This window comes from Branchiostoma belcheri, unplaced genomic scaffold (genome assembly GCF_001625305.1).
Source record: "Branchiostoma belcheri isolate BF01 breed outbred unplaced genomic scaffold, Haploidv18h27 scaffold10, whole genome shotgun sequence".
NCBI classification, from domain to species: domain Eukaryota; kingdom Metazoa; phylum Chordata; class Leptocardii; order Amphioxiformes; family Branchiostomatidae; genus Branchiostoma; species Branchiostoma belcheri.
In genome coordinates this window covers 4,913,202-4,934,733 of record NW_017802380.1, presented here as the reverse complement: position 1 = coordinate 4,934,733, position 21,532 = coordinate 4,913,202, and the positions used below count along the sequence as shown (strand labels likewise).

Here is a 21,532-nt window from a genome sequence, read left to right as displayed (position 1 = left end):
AGACCAGTATATTCACCACAGAATGTCATAAATAAAAACAGTCAACAACTGACACCTGTTTCCAGCTTTTCAAACCTTACGTCAACACGTTTCTTTCTTCATATTTTATTATAAAAATACATATACAACAAAAACATTGTTGAACATAACAGCTTGCTGAAGTATCCAAAGCTTTAAAGGCAATTTCATTCTAAAACAACCACTTGGTTACATGTAAGAAACATGTTTTGTCAGTGATCAAAATGGATTTGAAAATCAGCAAATCATAGCTAAAATGAACATCATTTGCCAAACTTGTTGTCTTCCATATTGTATTGGTTTAGAAACACAAAACATTAAATTAAGACTGATAGAATTTCTTGCAAACAGGAGTATTATGTCATGATTTCTGTTCTTCTTGTCTCAGTAAAGCTGGCATTACACAACAGGAAAACAGCTTGCCTGACGAGTTTGAGCTCAAAAGGACATTTGGGCTGAAATACATTTTGTACAGACAGTGTCCTCTTGATCGCTGTCCGATTCATAGGGATTGGCCGATGTTCGCAGACCACTGGGCCCCATCCAATTTTTATAGGGTAGATTTTCATCATCATCATACATAGGGTAGATTTTAAACTGAAAAATATGCTTCATTTTGAAATTTGGCAACCGGCAAACTTGGCCAAAGGTCGCTGGCAGTGTGACACCAGCTTAGAGGAAGCAACATTGACATTTCTTGGCCATTTGTGTCTGGGAACCAGCACTATCTGCAATGACAAACACGTAAGAAAGCAGCAGTGAGTGCCAGAGACTGTATCAGCCTTTAGTTAGGCTAGATATGCTGTGCACAGTTCAGAAAGGGAATGTTAAGATAAGCAAATTTATACACACATCTTTGTGACTGATGGTGAAATCCTGATACATGTTGTCTTTACATCAGACTATTTTTGGCTACATAATTTACAGTTGCACTGGTTTTCCCCTTGTACATGTACATTCGTGTAGGTTTGCCTGGAGGCTATCCAAGTTAATAGACTTCTGTTTATATCTGCTCTGTTAGCCCATTTCTTTTAGTGCATGCCCTGAACCAAAACAAAAGTGCCTGGATAAGATATTGGAAACTCAAAGACTGAATTTTCTTGTGTTCCTTCCATGTCCTCTTTGTGTCATGTCTTCTTATTGTGCTTTTCTCTGAAGGAGTAAGTACAGTGTAGAAAGCAAGTTCTAAGATTGTTTACACTGTTACTGGGTTATACATTAGACGTACATGTATGGGCCTTACAGGACCAGGGAGGCTTTCATGGTCTGAAAAGAGGGATTTTATGCTTCACAAGCTACTGGTGATGCATCTTTAAACAGAACATTGTCAAACTTCTTGACAATATAATAACTAAGATATCAGACAAAACAAAACATTGTTTTTTTAGCTACTAGCTGTTGACAGAACTGCACATTCATATGTTTTCTGTTTTATCTGACTTTTGGAAAATGATAGTTTGAGCAACACCCTTCTGCCTCTATGTCATTGTGTATCACTGTGCTTCTAGTTACATGTAAGAGTTACATAAGACTGTGGTTTAGCATACTGTTTGCTTGTTTTCCTTTACGGGTTGCATGGACAATACTGACATGTTGCCTTCACTATAACTACTGTTACACCATCACAGGTTACTGTCTCTCCGGGACTTTAAACTCTGCAGATATCCATCGTGGATCTTGTCCACAAAGTCGTCATCATTCTGAAATGAAGCAGAGATTTATTAGTAACCTCAGACTTTGGGGAACTTTGGGAATTACCTTCCTCTACCCTTAAGTAACAGAACATTAAATACTATTCATTGGAGAACTAAAGGTTAAAAGATTAAGCTCTATTGATGCAACAAAAAGTAAAGTGACTTTCATTTAGGCCGTCTTAACTACAAATTACAAACTAGAACTACAAAATAAATCTTTACAATCCTGTCTTACTAAGTCAGTCAGATTCTACATTCTTACATAAAGTGCCTCACCTCTATAAGGTACAGTAGCCCTTGTTTCAGCTGTTCTTTAGACAGAGGATGGAGTTTGAACTGTGAAGCAGCCGTGTCCAGGGAAGCAGCTGAGGATGTGGAGGACATGCGTGTTCGTCGCGGGCCTGGGGACAGGCAAGTTAGGATATCAGAAATCATGGATACAGGAATGTGTCTCAGAACCAGATTTACTAGTACTCACTCTTTGAAAATTTAAAAAAGTTATTCTTCTGCAGGTGATATCAATTATGTTGAGAGATTTCATGTACTTCCCAGCAATATTTTTGAAATACTTAAGTACATACGAAGAAAAATGCTCCACATTGTAACATAACTACCAAAGGACGCTTTGAGGTCGCATGCAACAGATACTCTCAAAAACGCTGACATTAAGAGACACCCCAAATCTGTGGCATCTGGAGCACGTGATTTAGCCTGCACCAGTGCAGGTATGTAGAAGAAAGTATGTTGAGCCCGGTACCACATTATACTGTACTCACCAGCCTGAGGTAGCTGTGCACTAGCAGCTGCTGCAGCCTCAAAAGCCTGGGGTGTGAGTAAACTGCTGGGCTGGGGGGCCATGGCCTGCATTTAACACATATACAATCCTGTTTGCTAGAATCTGATATAGAAATTGTTTGTAAAAATGGCAAATCAACATTGATAAAGGAAAGTACAACCTCACCAAAATGCAGAGGACTGCAAACGAAAAAAAGATGACTAACCTGTAAGTTCTTCAGTAACAAGTTGCGACTGTCGGTTGTGGTGGTTGTCCCAGTGAAGCCTGCGGCCCCTGCTGGGCTGGCCTGCAGCATCTTTAACAGGTTTGTCCCTGGAGATGTGGGGTCACCTACATGTACCTCCTCACTCACCTGCACAGAGAACATGGGGCAAGTCTACCTATACGTACTGTACACTATGTCCAGTACGTATATGTACGTTCATGTATAGTATACTTCTTTGATTGTTTGTTTGTTTTTAACTTGATTTTTCCTGCACATGTACATGACTTGTACATTGTATTACTGTAATGTCCTTACAGGGGGTCCCTGACAACAGTGACTAGACACTGAATAAAGCACACCTTGTTAAAAAAAAGAGAAATGAAAAATGAAAATAAAATGCAGACCTGCTCCTGCTGCTTCATCTTCAGCATGTTGAGTTGCTCCACCAGCTGATCCGGCTGGAACTGTGGCTCCCCTCCCCCGCCGCTCCTGCCTCAGCGCCGCGGGGACCCAGCTGGTCCGCCTCCAGACTCTCCAGCGTGGTGACGCGCTCCCCGATCCCGGGGTTGGACATGAGTCTCTGCAGCAGGACGGGCATCTTCCCCGCTGTGTCGTGCTGCTGGCCTGGCACGGCCGCGGGGTGGTGTTCTGACACCTGCACAGGGTGCTGGTCAACAGGCTGGTTAAACAGGGTGGCCAGGTTCACCGGTCTGGGGTGGGAGGTCGGGACCTGGAGGGGAGAGGAAGAAATAAAGTCAGGGCTTCATGAAGTGGCTGCTGCCCTGTCACAGCTGCTGGGTAGTGTTCTGACACCTGCACAGGGTACTGGTCAACAAGCTAGTTATACAGCCATGCAGGTTTACAGTTTTCTTGGAAGGCTGGAATGGGAGGGGTAGAAACAATGTCAGGGCCTCTCTGTGAGTAGCTTCACCAGGTTGGTAGCTCATTTGAAGCTGTATGAAATGTCTGTAAGTGTATACCCATTTATAGGTCTGGGCTGTGAAGAGGGTGGGGCAGAAACAATGTAGTATAGATTTCTTTGTAATCATTTATAGCACCTTTGCTGCCTACTTACTGCTGCACTTCCTATCCTAACCACTAGGTGGCTCTTTTGATCCACCATACCTGTGCTTGACTGGCTGCAGGTTCAGGTTTGAGAGCTACAGGTCTGACGAGGCCGCCTGTTCCACCCTCTGCTCTTGATGTCAAGTTGTCAATCATAGGTTTTGGCTCTGCTCCACTTGTCTGTTTTGACTATGGAGAAAAAGAACCATTCAGAATAATGCCAAATGACGTGGAAAAATCTTCCTTTCTTCACAAGATGTGCCAAAAAACAGAAAAGTCCTTCAGTCCAGGTGTTGACAAACTTAATTGTTCAAGAGCTTTATTTCAATGATAAACTTATATACATACCTTGTGGTAATCACCTTGTGCTTTGGACAGCAACTGTAAAATGTCCACTCTTTTTTCTGTAGTGCCAGCATCTGTACTGTCTGGTTGCTGCAACAATCATGTCCAGTGTCATACTTTAATAGAAGTCAGACAACCAACACATGAAACCTTACATTCAACAGTCCTAACTTTTGAAGCAAAACATACAGTAATCTCAAGTTACAAGCTAAAACTAAATTAAAGTTTTAAAAATCATTACCAGTACCCTTACATTCAACAACACCCAATATGAAGACACTTTTTCAAATGAAAACTATTAATATCAATACAAATTGCCAACATCATAATTAAGAATTCTTGTTGGGTACCTTATCATACTCATCCTGTGCTTTAGACAGCATCTGCAGTATGTCCACCTCCCTCTTGCCGGCAGCGACTGTCGCTGACCCTTCCACGGGAGTGGCTCCGTCCAGGGACGCTCTGCGCTGCCGGCGCGGCGAGTGTTCGCTGGTGGCACTGCTCGCAGCCCACTGGGTCAGGCTGGGAACATCAGGAGCGGGGCATCAGTCAAAAACTTCAGCATCATGACTTGATCTGGGTTATACTATCCTACAAAACTGGCTTCATGGTGAAAAGTTATCAATCTTCAACTTGGAAAAAAGTTTTCAGGCAGCATCAACTAGTTTGTTTTGTTCCAACTTGGAGGTACAGACTTTCAATTCCCCTTAGACTTTCTTGTTGATTTTCGAGTGTAGAAATTAATATCTTTCAATCAGAAGACCAAAAAATCAAATTGACATGACTATCTGCAAACTGCATGGGGCTGAACATGTGACAAAATGAAGTCTGTCTTCTTTAGCTGTACTGAGGAAATGGCATCCCATTCTGATTCATTACAGGAAGCTTTTAAATTAAAGACTGTATACATCAGTTAGCTCTAGGGGTAGAAAAATGTTTATAAGATGTCATTACAAAGAGGACTTGCATAATAAACTACTGTCTTACCTGTTCATGTGCTGGCCAACTCTGGCACACTCATCCTTGTCATAGAACCAGATGCCATAGATTTGGTCTGTAAAGACAGGGAAGTAGGCTGTACTTTTGGGACCTTGCATAACTCAAGTACCACCTGCATTGCTGTACTGTGATGACCATGGTATCTTTCACAAGCCTGGGTGCAATTCTGTTTAGTTTAGCTAACTTTGTAAGTCATGTCACAGTTTGTTAGCATTCATGGTAGGATGATACCTAGTGTAATGTCACATACCTACATGTATACAGGGATATTGACCTTAAAGAAAGGCATATCCAGGAAATGGCAAAGGCCACACTAAGTTGGAACCATGAAGTGTTATGGCTTTGACAAAACATTATTACTTTCTTCTGCATACACAGGAAGGAAACTAATATACAATGTAACATAACATAACAGTCAACAGGAAAACCCATTTCCTTTCAGAAAAACAGAATGTTTATCACGTTTAAGTTCAACATGTAATCATCGACTTGTAGGAAAAATCTTTTCTCTTTAGCACTTCTGAGACTGTATCTGGAGCCTGATCTGTATTGAATCAGCAGGTGTGCATAACAAATAATTATGAGTATGTGTACACTATTTAAGCTTTACTTAATGTCAAGGACTCAAAGATTGCTCATAAAAACATTCAGAGCTTTGACTGGAAGTGTTTTTATCTTATCAGCCTGTGAAAAAATCTAGTCAAACAGCCACACAACATGCACGCATTCCAGGCTGATAGCACCAACTTAGTTTACTTCATTGTCCTTATTTGGTCTACTCAAGTACAGTGTAACGTAAACAAGAGTAAGTGCTTGGGTCTTGTCAGTTGTAAGAAATGGCAGAATTTACAGTGAGGGCAACAGTTTGACTACAAGGTCAACGGGTTTCAAGTTTCTCAAGGGTTAATTTGGGAGGAAAAATGCCTTCTAGAAGTAGGGTGCGTATCCGGTCCAGACGTCAGACGCCGACACCAACCGGCTCGACTAAGAGCAAAGACAGCTCCTCCATGACACCCACCATGGACCGTAAGTTTCACTTTTTCTTTCTCAATATTTCTGTCTCTATTATTAGCAAAATGGTACTTTTGGGCTTCTTTTGACATGGAGATAGATGACTAATAAGTAATACATTTGATGGTTTTAAAAAAACTTTTGGTATACTGTAGCCAGCACCAGACAAAAAAGTAAAAGCAAAAGGGCGTCACTGCATATTTTCCCACTCTGTTTTCAGGAAAGCAACGTCATACCCTTGGAAAGTGTACATTTTGATATATTTCATTTTGAAAAAGAATCAATGTAGCATAGGTGCAAAAACACACACTGGCACACAAACACACACCATTGCACAGCCATGCACACACACACACTTGGCAAGTTGCACCCTTCCCCCCCCCAATAAAAAACAATACCATTGTACCCTGAGGTGACTAACATATTAACTTCTGTAGTACAAAAAATAAAAAATATGGCTGGGCAAGTGAATTTGGCTGGCTAACACCTCCACATTGAAAACATGCTTTTTTTTTTAAATCCTCGCTTGATAAAACAAACAGATAAGACGATTCCACATCTACCTCAAATGTACTAATATACAGACTGTAATGTATATCACAGTTGCAAGAATGAATAAATAGTGAAAAACAAACACCAGTACAATCTTCTACATGTACCTGTGAGTGTCTCACTTTTCAACAACAGAATTTCTGCATTGTGCCCAACTGGATTTTAAAAGACCAAACATTCTAATATGTAAAAACATATCTGTATTCGATTTATCAATCAGAACTGCAGAATACAGACTGGGGTAGCAAATGGCCCAGACGGGGGAGCATGTTAGGACCAATCTATCTCTGGTAGAATCAATACCAAGTAAGCCGGGTCCCGCAGAATTCACTACGACTTGATTTGATCGTACAAAACCCTGAATGAAATGACGTCAACAGGATGGCTGGCCCCTGGAGAGGGTCCAAGCCAGTGGAAGCAATTCTCCTCGCTCTTATGTAACCAAGTTACATTCATTCATAACCGACCTGTAAATGTATTTGGGGAGAAAAGTTACGTGTGTGCGTAGGCACATGTGGGCACATGAAATTGGGGAAGATCGTAATACTGCATATTTACATTTCATGTGTTAGTCACTGACAAATTCATTCATCGCCATGCAGTCCTACTTTGACTGTACCAACATGCTTAGTATCTGCAAGAGTCTGGACACTTTCCATCCATAGATCCCTAATTAAATCCTGTACCACATCTATATTCCTACACATGGCCTTGTACGGGGTACTTGACTTCAGGATTGATACCTAAGTCAGTTATACCCCACACAACATCATCATCACTCAGTGCAGCATCCGTTCTTAAACCCTAATGCTTTACACTTACTGAATTCAACTCACACAAACTATGTGTACTACAAGTATCTTAAGATAGACATGCTGATAATTCCACTTCCACAATACTAGAAGTGATAGTCATGAAAATATTGCCTTTGATCTGGTGAATCTACATGGAGAAGAAGCATGGACGGTGGAATTGATATTGACCAAATTTAATCTGATAAACGAATTTCAAGGAAATTAGAAGAAGGCGGAAGATCGGTATTGTCAAGACATTATATCACCCAGCGTTTAATCATATTAATGATTTCATGATCATATATTACATGGCGGACCACAAAGTCGTAGTTGCAGATCGATACACGATGGCAAATTGTATTGACAGGGTCCGGCCCGGGCATAACTCATTTGTCAATTCACCAGTTCATCTCTCCTGCTGCTCGTTTCTCCCGCCCGGCAATTCCGGGATGAAAAGCCTGACCCAGTTTGGCAATGATTACAACTTGTCTTAGTCATAACCAGATGATACCATAGTCCACAGTCATAGTATTGGTACAGGGCAGGGCATTCTATGTTTAATCTGTCTTGTACAAAATGTAAATACACAACTTGATACTTCCAAACTAGATGTTGTGGCTTTGAAAATTGTGTTCATATCTGTTATGAAATAGTGTTCCACACTTCACATCAGGCATGTAGAACAAATTCTATTTACTAAGAGTGGCCGCTGAATAGAATAAAACATGTAGGCGCTGAGCCACTAAGTGAGTTGACCTCCTTGCTCAATGTACTGTGTCTTGAGTGTCCTATATCTTCATGATGTTACTGATTCTCTGAATATAAGGCTACAAAACTAAAGTTACCAAATAATATCTACCAAACAAGATACCAAATTTTCATGACAATAAGGATTAGGTACCATAGGTATGCCTCACTGTAGCCTCCATTGGTCAGTACTTGCTGTGCATCTTAGAATATATCTTCCTCGTAAGGATGAGGGCTCCAAGCACAGTATGTAAAACCAAAACTGTAAGGTTTCATCTCCTCAAAGACAGGACCTCCACATGATTCAAAGAAAAATCAAACTCTAGTGCTGGATGAATAACGAAGATAACTTACATACATTTCGAGTGACATCTGTCACTCTTCTTCGGTGTCACTAAATTAACTGTTCATTTAGTGATGCTGAAGAAGAGTGATTGATGTCACTCGAAATGTCTGGGAGTTATCTCTGTTATTTATCCAGCAGTAGAGTTTGATTTTTGTTTAAATATTGTTTACCTGGATGACCACCTTATAACATTGTATATATATATTATGTACCCTACATGTAATTGGGGCTACAACTTATTAGATACTTGACCATTTTCACAAGTTTGAACGCAGAACCTCTTGATTCTTGGGAAAACACTCTAACCATTAAGCCCCATGAAGCAGACATGATTTATAATTACAAGTTACGACTTTAGCTGTACAGCCCTGTCATACGTACGTTGTGCATTTCTGTAGAGCAGGAAGGGATCCTGCAGCTGGAACTCCAGGTCTTTGGTGATGGGCTCTGTCAGGTTGTTCATGCTCAACCTGTTCACGATGGTGAAGCCATTGTGGGGGGCCGCTGACCTACACAAATAAAAACATTCCAAGTTTCAGTCAAGTTCATTTTCAGTTTATTTTCAGTGCGACCACCTAACTTGATGATGATACCCTGTGTTCTACAGCTCAGCATAGTTGTTGAAGCAACCTCTGGCTGTAATTGGTCTTCTTCTTCCATTTTGTCCACTGTGAGTCCTCTCCTGCCAGCAGCCTTAGCTCTCAGAGTTTCTATGAAGTTTTTAGATTCCCTATACCTTACACATGGGGCAGTAGAAGTGACGTACAAATCAGGGCTGACACCACTGACTGTTTGACTGGGATTTGAACCCCTAACCTTGTGGCCAGCAAGCTGAATTGCTAGCCACCGGGCCACGCCACCCTGCTCCAATATTTCAGGAAGCATACTGACCAATTTCCTAAATGGAGCGCCATCGATTGCAGCCTGTGTATGCACACTTCCCAATGTTCACCTAAGGGATAGACGCCCCAAGTGGATAGCAAGCTTGCACTTAGACTTACATGAGCTTTGGACAATGGAAAGAAAACAGACAATACATATAGATTTTGTTCCACAATGCTTGTAAGGCATTAGTACAATGTGTACTTATTAACAGTATGAATTAACAGTCTATCATTCATACTGTTAAGACATCATCAACATAAGCTAGAGACTCTCTCTGAGAAAAACATTTACTGTAAAAAAAAACAATAAAAAAGGAAGAAAACAGTCTCTTTCCCCTTCATACTCATAACAAAGACAATTACAGTGGGCAGTTCTGCTATTTAAGATGAGATCAGTGTGTTCAATACTTGGGAAGAAGACAACACCGCAGGGGCTTGTCTCCCGGCCTGCAGGCAGGCAGTATCTATTGATCCGACCCCGCCCGCGCTCTTCATGGCTCCCCAGCAGTTCATCAGACAGTCCTCTCAGTTTCATCCTCGTTAGAACCCCTTGATTCTTTTATCATAGGCACCACCATATAAATCCCACTCTTAGACAACACAATTAACAAATTCATCATTTTACAAGCTCAGTAGCCATCCTGGGATGGGACAATCCAGACAGGATTGAGTCTTATGGCGTCTGTCTTGTCTATCGGTAATAAGGGCAAAATTAGACGCCACCAACAGCACAGGGGGACCAGGCTCAGAGGTACAAAAGTAACTTGTTTATAGACCAGAATAATTCTTGTTGGCAGAGCTAGATGTTAGCAAGTTTGGCAGGGATAAAAATTCTGGTGTAACTTTGCCTGAACAAAAATACCGGTAGATACATGTACCATTTTTCCAAAACTAACTTAATTGAAGATGTGTAAATTCTGTCTCAAAGATGACAGTTTTGACAATTTAGCACTTGAAAATTAGGAAAAAGATCAAAATGGTTAGGAAAGAAGATTAAATGTAATAAAAAGACGGCAATTTCCGGCCCTGTACCTTAACTACTTTACAAATACTTGCACCTGAAAATGTTTTAGGCACACGGCCCTACTGGGAGTTGTGAACAATCAGAGCGCTAGTTCAGTGAGCAGGGCGTACTACGCTGCACTTAATGCTGACAAATCCCATTATTCCCCACTTGGGATGACATACACGTGGAACCACTTCCACCTGATTTGAATAATCGTTGAGACCCAGATCATGCACGAAATTGTACGACACACTTGTCAAAATGAAAAGAGAGCCCTCTCATTGGCCAGCTTGTGGCGATTGACAGCTGTGGAGGGCAATATATTTGGTTCAGGACCATACATACAATTTTTCATTCAACACATTGTACTTGGATTATGCCTGAAAAATATTGTGCATAAGGAGCTCCATATGATATGATTCCAAGTTTGAGATTTCCGTGTAAAGTTCAAGAGGCAGGAAACGCCCAAACACATTGATAACGCCGACTACTTTAACTGCCGCTATTACCGCATCAATTATTCAACCGATCGACTGTATCAAACAAAACAGCAGAATTCGAACATTCCCTCACAGCACGCAAGTCGCCCAATAAGTGACGCATTCAGCTCACACCCGGGGCTAAGGTGTACGTGTGTGTAAGAACGTTCACGCAGACGTGGGTTGTACATGTTTATGTACATTTGGGTGTGTTTGTGTACACGTACATGTGCATGGCCACACGTCCTATGTGCAGTGTGTTAAGGGGAAACCCCCCCACGCTGCAGGGCCCCCGGGGTGAGGCACAGGTAGACGTCGCCACTGCCGCCTGCGAGAGGGAGCAGGTAGGAGAGCAGGTGTGGCCTGCCCTGTCGGAATTATGGCTCGCTCAAGCAGAACGCAACACCTCTGAAATGAAATGGAAACCAATCAACCCGGATGATAATCAATCATTTTATTAGCACCAATGAAAGGGCTCCATGCGTTCCCTGCCCTCCGCCTTTTCCCTGGTTATTCAGGTGCTTACTTATGCACAATCAATTTTGGGAATCCTCTCCCAGGGTTATTTGAATATCAAGATCACAGCCGTAGGTTCTTGTGGCACAGTCAGGGGACGGGGAATATGCAGCAGGGAGAAGCCAGAAACAAGCTGCCGGGGAGCCAGGTCCCATACATAACGGCGGGCACTTAATTTCATTAACCACAACTATCCACCAATTCTGGTTGGGTTACGGCCGCAGGATAGATCACTGTTTAGAACCCCACAAGAATACACCATCAATAATGTATTATCGACTGGACAAAATACAGAGGGGCGGCGGCATTAATTGCATGATACTTAATTTTCAGCGGTGGAAGAGAGGGGAAAGATTCCTGGCAAGTCCAGCAGTAGGGACAGAACGACTTGTCTTAATTTGTCGCTGGAGGGTTTGGTAAATAGAACGGTGTTGTTGCCCTGTGCGATTATTTACAACCTGTGGACTCTGAGGTCCGGGGTCAACACTGAAGCAACCCCCGCGGCCCCCAAACGGCAACAAGAGCACCATTCAAGCGGAATTCATCAACAGAGCACCCAAGCCTCCATTGTTCCGTATTGATTTTTGTATTCCCAGTTTTCCTGTAGGAAGAATGCATTCCTCAGGATTGCACACGGAACACATGGATTATACCTGCCGGGGTTTCTGGCCCCTTCGCTGGTCGGGTGGCACTGATAATAAAAACTGTGGAAAGGGCTCAAGTCAGCCATCTGACTCCGAACAGTAACTACATGGACTTATATCACTCTTAATATCAAAAGAAATGTTAGCTTAAAACAAAAGCAATAATTTAAAATACATTTCTTTTTAGCATCTGCAATTCAATCAAATTATGATCATCGGAAGGGGTTTTTATAATGTCCTTTTTAATATTTTTGTCCATTTTTTAAATTAACATTTTTCATGGCTCTCTGTTTTGTTTCCATTAAGTATCAGTCAAGAGGCATGTTCTGACTTGTAGCAGTGAGCAACCACAGTTTCACAAAACAATCCTTACAAACCATGTAAAGAAAAGTCTGTGCTTTATGTGAATATATCTTAATTAAATCCTTTCTTTTTAGCGTGTATAATTCTAACAATATGAAATTTAAGAAATGTTTTTCCGGGGTTTTGTCATGGTCCCCAACTGCCTTCACATTGTGAATTGTGTTCAGTAAACTATTCATCATTTAACTTATACCTGAATAACAGCAGGTAAAGTTCAAGGCTTCAAACTAAAAATAGGTAATGTAGGCAGAAAGTACTGCATAATTCTTCAACCAACAGTGTATGGCCATCTACCACTTTTCAAAGGACAGGCAGTCAGCCTTACATCAATGCCTAAAGAAAATATCTGGATGAACTTTCTTTCACCTGGTCTGCTACTGTAGTTCAAGAGATAATTAACAATGATGCTAACTGAGCTCTGGAATTTGCTATTGTTTCAAATTTCAAGAGATCAGTGCATTCTGGTACTATACACTGTTTTGGCTGCAATAACACTGATTTAGCAACTTTCAGCACCAAGGACATCGCCCATGTGTATACCATGTCTGTGGTGCTGAAAAGGCTTCAGTTGGTACGGCATGATAACTGTTGATAAATGTGAAACTGTCTTTTCCCTGGTTTATCAGGCCACATCAATTTGATTTGTTGGTTCTCAGATATTGTTAGGAAAGCAATGAAGCCGGCAGGCTTATCAAAACCAAGGCCAAACCAATCTTACTTCTTGGTTCTCCAATTTGCCACTTCATATATTTTCTTTCTTTTTTGAAAAGGAGAAAATAAAGAGATCCATTCTGGACATGAACCACATGTGAAACATTCTTGTTTTATGTCCCAGTTACAAGTTAAAATGAGAACTCTCAAACACATCGCTCTAATGGAATTTGGAAAATGACTCTCCAAATTCTACACGATTGTGTTACATAACACGCGAGGTTGAAGGCTGTACATGAATGAAAATGGCAATTTTCCTTGAGCTTCGACCCCCCAAGGTTGCATAAGTTGATTTGGAATGTTGTGATTCAATAGCTATTGATTCAATCCCCAGTTTTCCTTAATTTCTGAGGACTTCTGTGAACTGCAAATCTCTTGGGATGTGTGCGTGACCTTCCCCTGGCCCAGGGCTTGAAATTCCTTATCGAGAATAGGTGCACTAATGCAGGTTACATCCCTACTTCCTCAATTCTGAGTGGTCCAGGTAAACTTTATCTGGAGCAGGTAAGTTTCAATGTTATCAGCACTAGTGCAGGTATGTGGACAAAAGTATTTAGAGCTCTGGAGCTTAAATCTGGAATTCTATAGCTAACTTCAAATTCTTAAACAACTAATACATGTATAAAAGTTTTGATATTTTTTCTTACACTTAAATGTCAAGAATATGCAGTACCTTTACATTCAAAACCCTACACAAATATCATAGAGTATCAGTTCATCTGTTCACCTGATATTTAAAAAATGCAGTGCACAACTTATGCCCCACACAGTATTTCAAGCCCTGTCTTGGGCACATCATCACTACTGAATGTAACATTTCATGATACACACACACTGTATGCTAAGCTACTATCTTATGGTACATGCACATCAGATACATGTAAAGATTACACATTGCATACATGTACATTGAAAATACATGTTACATGATATTAATCAAGCTTCTGAATACAGAAATTACTTCAAAAGATACCAATTTAAAATATGAAAGTCAACATATGCTGCCATTTAATTGTACATTAGTTAAAGCCTTAACGCATGAAGTATTGCCTTAACATAAACTTTATCAACTATGTAGGCAACAAAAACTATTGTATATTATGAAGCCCATGTAAGATTTGCTTCTCGATTAACTAATTTCCATTACAAACATTCTCATCATTTGAAAAGAAAACCGAAACAGCTATATAAATGCCCCACAGAATTGAAACTTCCGTTTCCACAATTAATGCACAGGGAAAACAGCCAAGTTCAGGGACTTTTATAGATTACACAATCGTTTTCCTCAATCTGTGGCCATCTACCGAGGCTGCAGGAGTTTTTATCACTATTTATTGGGACCTCTCCTTTAGAGGGTGTGAACATAATGCCAGGCAGTATACAACACTGCGAAAATCAATATGCATAGAATATTCTGCCTCCACAATTCAATACTTGAATGTCCCTCCTAGGAATATGTTTTTATCATCTATCAACCGGACCCTGTTCCACTACAGCCTCCCTGAGGAAATCCAAGTTTCCCTTCTCCGTAGCCTATCATCAATGGGTCAATACTGGAGCTACAGACCTAAACTTAACTTCAGGTACAGGTACAGAGGTTTAGGTACAGGCCCAGACTTGTACCTGTGCCAGGACAATTTGAAAAAGGAAACTGTGGTCTTCAAACCTGAATAAGCAGTTAACAGAATGTTTACCTAATCTTCGGGTATCTTATGCAGAGAGGATCTTCAATCAAAGACGGTGCTGATATTTTCCGAGAGCTAAATTTTTCATCATTGTTACAGGAATAACACATTTTTAGAAACAAAACAACAATTTAAATACTTGTGTGAAGTATTTAGTACTGGTACTTTTGTGTTCTGGTATCTTGTACCTGTAAGGTTACATGTACAATTTTGATGGGTACCAATGTGTAGCACTTGTCAATATTATTCCACTGTCTCCCCCAAATGTTCTCGTATCTGCTGGGCGAGGTTTCATGTTCTAAATGGAAAAATCTATACCCTTTCTTTGTAAATAACAGTAGTAAAAAAAATGGTTGTTATAGCAAAAATGACAATGACAAAAAAGAACAGGAAAGCAAGTGTACAAGGAAGAAAAGTTGAGTGGGTCAATCCAAAATAACAAAATTCTCCTTGTACTAGTTTTGCTATATTCTAATTTTTCTATGTAAAGAATGTAAAATGTATATTTTCTTCTGTATTAATTGGTGACAATGTACCATCTATCATGGTTTAATAGTGATAATGTAAAAAAATGAAGTGAAACTTGAAGTCAAATTCTAAAATGGTACTAATTGGTCTACTACATTGTCAATTATATTACAGATACATCAGACATGTACTTTTATGCAAAAGTCCTATATCATTCTGTCAAAACTTTTTAATTGGCAAACAAGTATTTCATTATTTGCCTGAGGACATGACTACGACTAATGTGTAAAGCTAATAAACAAGATATGATTTTGAGTTGAGTTTACGAGACTTATGGTTGAACAACCCTGGCTGATTGTGTGTTCAGCACCAAGGACAGGAAGAGGACATGACTAACTTCCTGTACCCTTCTCCTGGATACTATTGATCATTTCTGGAGAGTGTCATAATAAACCTCACATGGCTGATAACAGCAGGAGGCACAGGATGTACCCTTGAGGGAAACTTTAACAAGGTGTGTCATTTCAGCTGGAACAGATTTTATGGCTTGCAAACTTCATGGTTTGTTTCCGCACAGCATTGGACTCAATTTGAGTGTAATTTATCGATGTTGGGCGAATACAAGACCTAACAAGTTTCTTCACCTTGCATTTACTCTAAAGACAACACCATTTACATTTCATGGTTCTTAGATTTGGTGCTCCATTTTTTTTTTAATTTGAAAGAAAACAGTTACATCTACCATTCAGGATATGAATCAACCCCAAAATGTTCAGGTTTTGGTACCAATAGTCTTTCTTGGGTGGTGTGTCTCATTCTATCAAGATGCCAACAATGTATCTAATTTCATTGGTACTTAACTGGCATAAAATCATTTCAAATGTGTAATGCAGCTCTTATTTCTTTCAAAAATCAATCAATTAATCAATAGATAAAACAAATCAGGAAGACTGCTAACATGCATGAGGACTTGAGCACCGTGTGTCTCCATCCTCCTTATTTGGAGAGACCACTCCCTCATGATGGATGACTCCTGGCTTCACCTGCCGTTCCAACATCCACTCATATCTGTCAAATCTCGGCGGAAATCTGACGGCTTCTCTCAGGGGTTATCACCCTCAAGCTGAGCCTCTCACAACAGGAAGGGACAGAAGAGGGGCACACCCTGTCATTACGGCTGCCACAGGTGTTTCACCTGGCTTCCAGCTGGAACACATCAATTATTCAGGGACAGCTCTCTCTCTCTCTCTCTCTGTCGTAAAACTGGGAGGCCGTATTATTCCCCCAAAGGGCACTTGTCATGAGACAGGCCGCAGGGTGACAACGTGTGAATAGGTGATTGAGGTCGGGGGAGGGGCCGAGACTAATCCTGGAGAGCACATGCAGATGAAGACCATTTGTTTTGTGTTTTTGAAATTTACAGATCTAAAAAAATTTTTGATAAAATTAAAATGATAAAAACTTGCTCATAATATTAATCATAATGTTAAAGGTACATTACAAGTCTTGATAAACTCAAATATATCTCATGTTCACATTCTTCATAATAAAAAACTGAATCAAGGATAGCTTTTTTTCCCTTCCTTTGCAAATCAAGTTATTAGTTAACTTGCATAAAATCCTCAACCAACAATCCTTTAAGCAGCAAAATCTGTCTTAACTGCTCAGAGAGATGTTGGGGAATTTCAGAGGAAGCAGTTAGCAACAGGAAGTACTGAAACTCTCTGCTTGGAGTCCTTAATTAGTGAGATGTAAAGCTGGCCTTTGGGAATGAAATATTCCCAAAATATTCTCCCCAAGAAGCTACACTTGCTTCTCATAAGATTGTGGAATGGATATGTGCCTGAATCAAAACTCAAGATACCTGACTTAAAAATCAAAGGTACGTGTATATCAGGATTTAAAGTTAGGATACCCCTGAATTAAAGATTGTCTACTCAAGATCTAGTAGGGATATTTTCTTATCTGTGCGTGTGTGCTTGGGTACAGATGTACCAGTCGATCAATACTTTTAATAACAAACAGAAGACTGTGTTGATCTCCAACATTCATCATACCTGCAATCTGTAGTCATTTACATAAAGCTACTTTGCAAAAATCGTTACAGGAAATGAAGGATTACACATTGTATGATTTCATTACATATCTGATTCTGTAATTCCTATCAACAGTAAGTCTTATCCAAGACAAAACAACTAAAATATCACTGTCAAATACAGTTGTACTACTGGAATAAGCTGTCTGTGCTACTTCTGGTAGCAAATAAAAAAAACATGATAGGCTTTTGAGTTACCTTTTATAAAAGAAGAGAGGTTACCAACTTTTTGGAATACATGTCTGTATATAACTTCAACATTTTTTGTATCATTTTGTAGCCGTTTCAGTTTGGAGCTTTTTGGAATTGTTTCTGCATTTAGAAAGGTGAAGACTATATATTTTTTATCAAATTATACATCTCATCTAATTGATCTTCTTTATATCAAGTGTAAAAAAAATGCTATCAATTAGAGAACCAGGTGTTGGTCCTAGCAATCGTCAGTTCCAATCAACCCGTTCTGTCCGTGCCCCAATCGCTCTCCTGGTGAGTCTGTCAGGCTGATCTACACTGACAGTAGATTATGTCACAGCTTCCTGGGACAGCGGTGTTGTCAGGTGCTGTAACAACATGGTCTGGCCCTGGGCAGACTGTGTCCAGCTCCCCCCAGCCTGACCTCTGCTGTCAGGAGCGTGGCAGGCAGGTTCGGCGCGCCCAGGCCGGCACGTCGTGCATGTGTAATGTCCTCCTGCCGTGCACTGCTCCCAGGTGGGGGTTCATCAGCGTGCGAGGGAGATTTGCTTACTGTTTGGGTGGCAATCTCCCGACTACACAGGCACTGAATCTGCGGATTATCCTGCTCCGGCCTGCCTGCTGGGAGCTGATCTACGACACCACACCTGATTTACCTCCCTACAATACCCTGTAGTCAGCCCTGACACAGGACCGGGCAGAAGAAAGGACAGGTTGGACAGATCACTCCTCAAGCCAATTGCAGGATGCGGCTTAAGTGCATCCACCGTTCCCTTGATAAGCTGCGAAATTAAATTTGATCACTGTGGCAGCGAGGTGTTCATTATGCATGTGAGCCACCTGCGTTCGTTACACAGTTTCCCTGGATGATGGTTTTCATGTAATGAATGATTCTCATTTCTTACCGGCCCCGGAACATGGATACCGGCTCAGCATCCATCCAATTTTCATGCGCTGAGGTTACCCATATTGCCCTTGTTGCTTACCAACAAAGCAAGCGTATTGATTGACATATGATGCGACAATCATTTATACGCTGGCAGAAAGAAAGCCTAATAGCCTCACACATACATTAAGCCTCATCCCTCCATAGTAAAAATGGCGCCTTCTCATAATGTATGCTGCCCACCCTTGTGAGAGCCACAGTTCAGATACAATGATTCAAAGGACATCGTAGGCAATGTAAGGTATGTATATTCCCAGGTCTCATCTCCTTGATATTACTACGGGCTAGCACCCTGTTTTGTGGCGGTATTTCCTATGTCTATAAGTGGGTGTGTACTGGAATGCCTGCACGCATCGGATTGGGCCCCGAGGAAGGCACCGCGAGTCCATTCTCACTCCATCTTGGGGCCGGATAACGCAGTCCCACCGCCCACCCCGGACAGGTGCTGATATTTTGGGGCCAGGAGATTATTTTGCCGGGAGAGGATATCGCCGTTCCAGCCGGTGTTCGGGGGATAACGCTGATTCTCGGGAGAGATTTGCCGTTCCATTCAGAGATGACACGGAGCGATCCAATGAATTAATGAGCTGCCGTGCTTCCAGCTATGCATTCAGGTGACATCGTGGGTCACCCAAGCAAGGGGTGCATCGGACAGGTAACATTAGCACACCTTAACTGCTATTTCTAGCCAGCAGATACAGAAATATATACACTGTAAGGAAAGGTGAGAGGGATGGGAATACCTGGTGTAGACGAATAGGGCCCCTTCTATGTCCGTTTTTTCCTGTAGAACAGGGGAGGAAAATAAGAGTAAAGCAACTGTGAGAACGAATATTTATTTCTGTATATACACCCCACCCTCTCATGTTAGAAGTAAAATGGAGCCTTAAGAGCCAAGCTGAAAGTTCATTACAGGTTTCATCTGGCAGGATGATGTCAATATATATCGGGAGGCCAGCTAAAGTGGTCGTTCGTGTCAAACGTATACGTGGATGACAACACAGATATTCTCCACTTAGAGGAGAGTTGCACCGACAATTGACAACATGAAATTCCACATTTATAAATCAGTGAATGCAGTCGGTGTGTAGGTGGTACTAGGAGATGTAGCAGTAATAACAAAACAGGAGACAGTAGACATAGAAGAGAAAATCCAGCAAGAGAACCCCCATCTTTGCCACCCGATAAATGAAGCTGATAGGATTGGGTGGAACACCTATGGGACCCTCCCTCCCCGAGCTGCGTTTTCCAGCACCGTTAAATATTGATATCGCTGAATATTTGTGGGGATGAATTGATCTGTGCCGAGGCATTTCACTTGCATGTTGATATTGGATTTGTGGAATGGGCTGTTTCCACATCTGGCTGGGGGCAGCGTGTGGGGGGCCACTTCAAGGTTAAGGCAGCAACCGCTATTCTAACCATGCTTCCGGTATCGCACCCCCATCAATATCACTCTACTGCCACCACCAAGCGCGGGAGCCCCAGCACGATAGATACCACTTCTGGAGACCTCCTATCGGACCCATCCATCTCTCCATCGCCAAGGTAACCAGAATTCCATCTCCGATAATTCAGTGGGGAAAAGCCCTTCTATTCCAGTATGGATGATGCTGGAGGCAGTGCCAGGGCCCTCCCCATTGTCGGTACTCAATTAGACATCGCTTCTCTAGCTATTTGGACTTCAGATATACCTTCAGTACATTCAGGTGGTGGTCACAATAACATGGCTTTACTTTATTGCTTTAACCCCAGGATTGAGTGAATTAGATTGACCCCATTATCAATATTAATGCCTAAGACTGAATATTTTTTCTCAGTTGTTATGGAAATCTTTTTCCCCCCAGAAAAACAGAATAGAAACATCAAAGACAGCTCTCAAGGAGAGAAAAGATTGAACATACTGCAAATGCCATCATTCAGATCATGACTAATATTTTGCCATTGTCTTTGTGTTCAAAATATGCTTGGCATTTTTGTGGAAAAGGTTCTGTGTCAACATTTGCCAATACTTAATTAAGGTGAAATATTTTTATCATAAAATGGCAAATATGTCAGAAAAATTTACGAGATAACATTGAGGAAATACATATCCCAATTTTTCTGACTTAAACCTATTGATTTTATACAAATCATAACAGGTTGTTATTGACAGTCAAATTAAGATGCACAATTATCATGATTCTAATTCTATTGTATTGCCAAAAATGCCAATTTTGGAAATATTTGCATACTGGCAGAGGAATATTGCATGACCTCACCAATTCTAATTTACCTCTGGCAAACTTAAATTGGTCTCAATTATACAATTAGGAGACGAACCTATTTTTACATCAATCAATCTGTCAAAACAAGCATTTCAGTCGATATGTGCAGTTCAATCTAAAATCGCAAGGTAGATTGATCCGAACGATTCGCTGTGTCCATAAATTTTAAGCAGACTGTTTGCCAACCTGTTAGTCATTTTATTGGAGCAGCAAGTTGGATAGATATCAGGCTGGTCACATTCATTAACTCTGGGCAATCACAGAAGCGTAAACATGAAATTCTGGGCTGAACACGTTCGAGCGCTAGGCGGCAGCAGCGATCGGTCTTTTTATCGTGAGGCGTGTGCTGCACACAATCACAGTAAAAACACGCACAGTTAGCACGCCAAGAAAGCCACGGTCCCCACACAACACTGGAAGCTGTAATGCCTCTCCAACTTACCCACTCGTTTTTCTTGGCGCTAAAGGTGTACAGTGCGACCTGACTGGCGGTATCTATGATATTGGTGATGTAAGGATCGCGCTGTTGGAGCGCAGCGAGGTTCATCTGACTTTCTGCGCTGGACGCCATCTTGAATCCCACTTGGCGCATGTGCGACTCGGGTTACAGCTTGGCGGGAACATTTGAACTGAACTTCCGCATGGTTCTCACGCCGTGACGTCATGGATTTCATGAAACGTCACAACATTTTCATCAGCAAGGT

The 21,532-nt window shown here is 41.2% G+C and overlaps 2 protein-coding genes across 29 annotated transcripts in view; one reads left to right on the top strand and one right to left on the bottom strand.

The window, feature by feature from the left end:
* Positions 1–103: 103 nt before the first annotated feature.
* Positions 104–21,441, bottom strand: LOC109469818 (mRNA-decapping enzyme 1A-like). Its single transcript, XM_019768533.1, is given in 13 exon segments — positions 104–1,718; positions 1,989–2,113; positions 2,489–2,573; positions 2,714–2,860; positions 3,118–3,197; positions 3,200–3,443; positions 3,839–3,967; positions 4,127–4,213; positions 4,474–4,645; positions 5,111–5,177; positions 8,954–9,081; positions 19,305–19,345; positions 21,271–21,441. Coding segments are annotated over 13 exon segments (1,533 nt in total). The 5' UTR covers positions 21,421–21,441; the 3' UTR covers positions 104–1,640.
* LOC109469700 (voltage-dependent L-type calcium channel subunit alpha-1D-like) overlaps positions 5,793–21,532 on the top strand; it is a 90,727-nt gene continuing 74,987 nt past the window's right edge. For 6 of the 28 annotated variants that reach the window (XM_019768409.1, XM_019768325.1, XM_019768342.1 and 3 more), the window contains exon 1: positions 5,801–6,148. In XM_019768409.1, coding sequence (XP_019623968.1) covers positions 6,043–6,148 — 106 coding nt within the window. In that variant the 5' untranslated portion in view covers positions 5,801–6,042. Of the gene's footprint in view, positions 6,149–21,532 lie in introns of all 28 variants that reach the window. The other 22 variants (XM_019768309.1, XM_019768291.1, XM_019768445.1 and 19 more) reach the window with 10 other exon arrangements.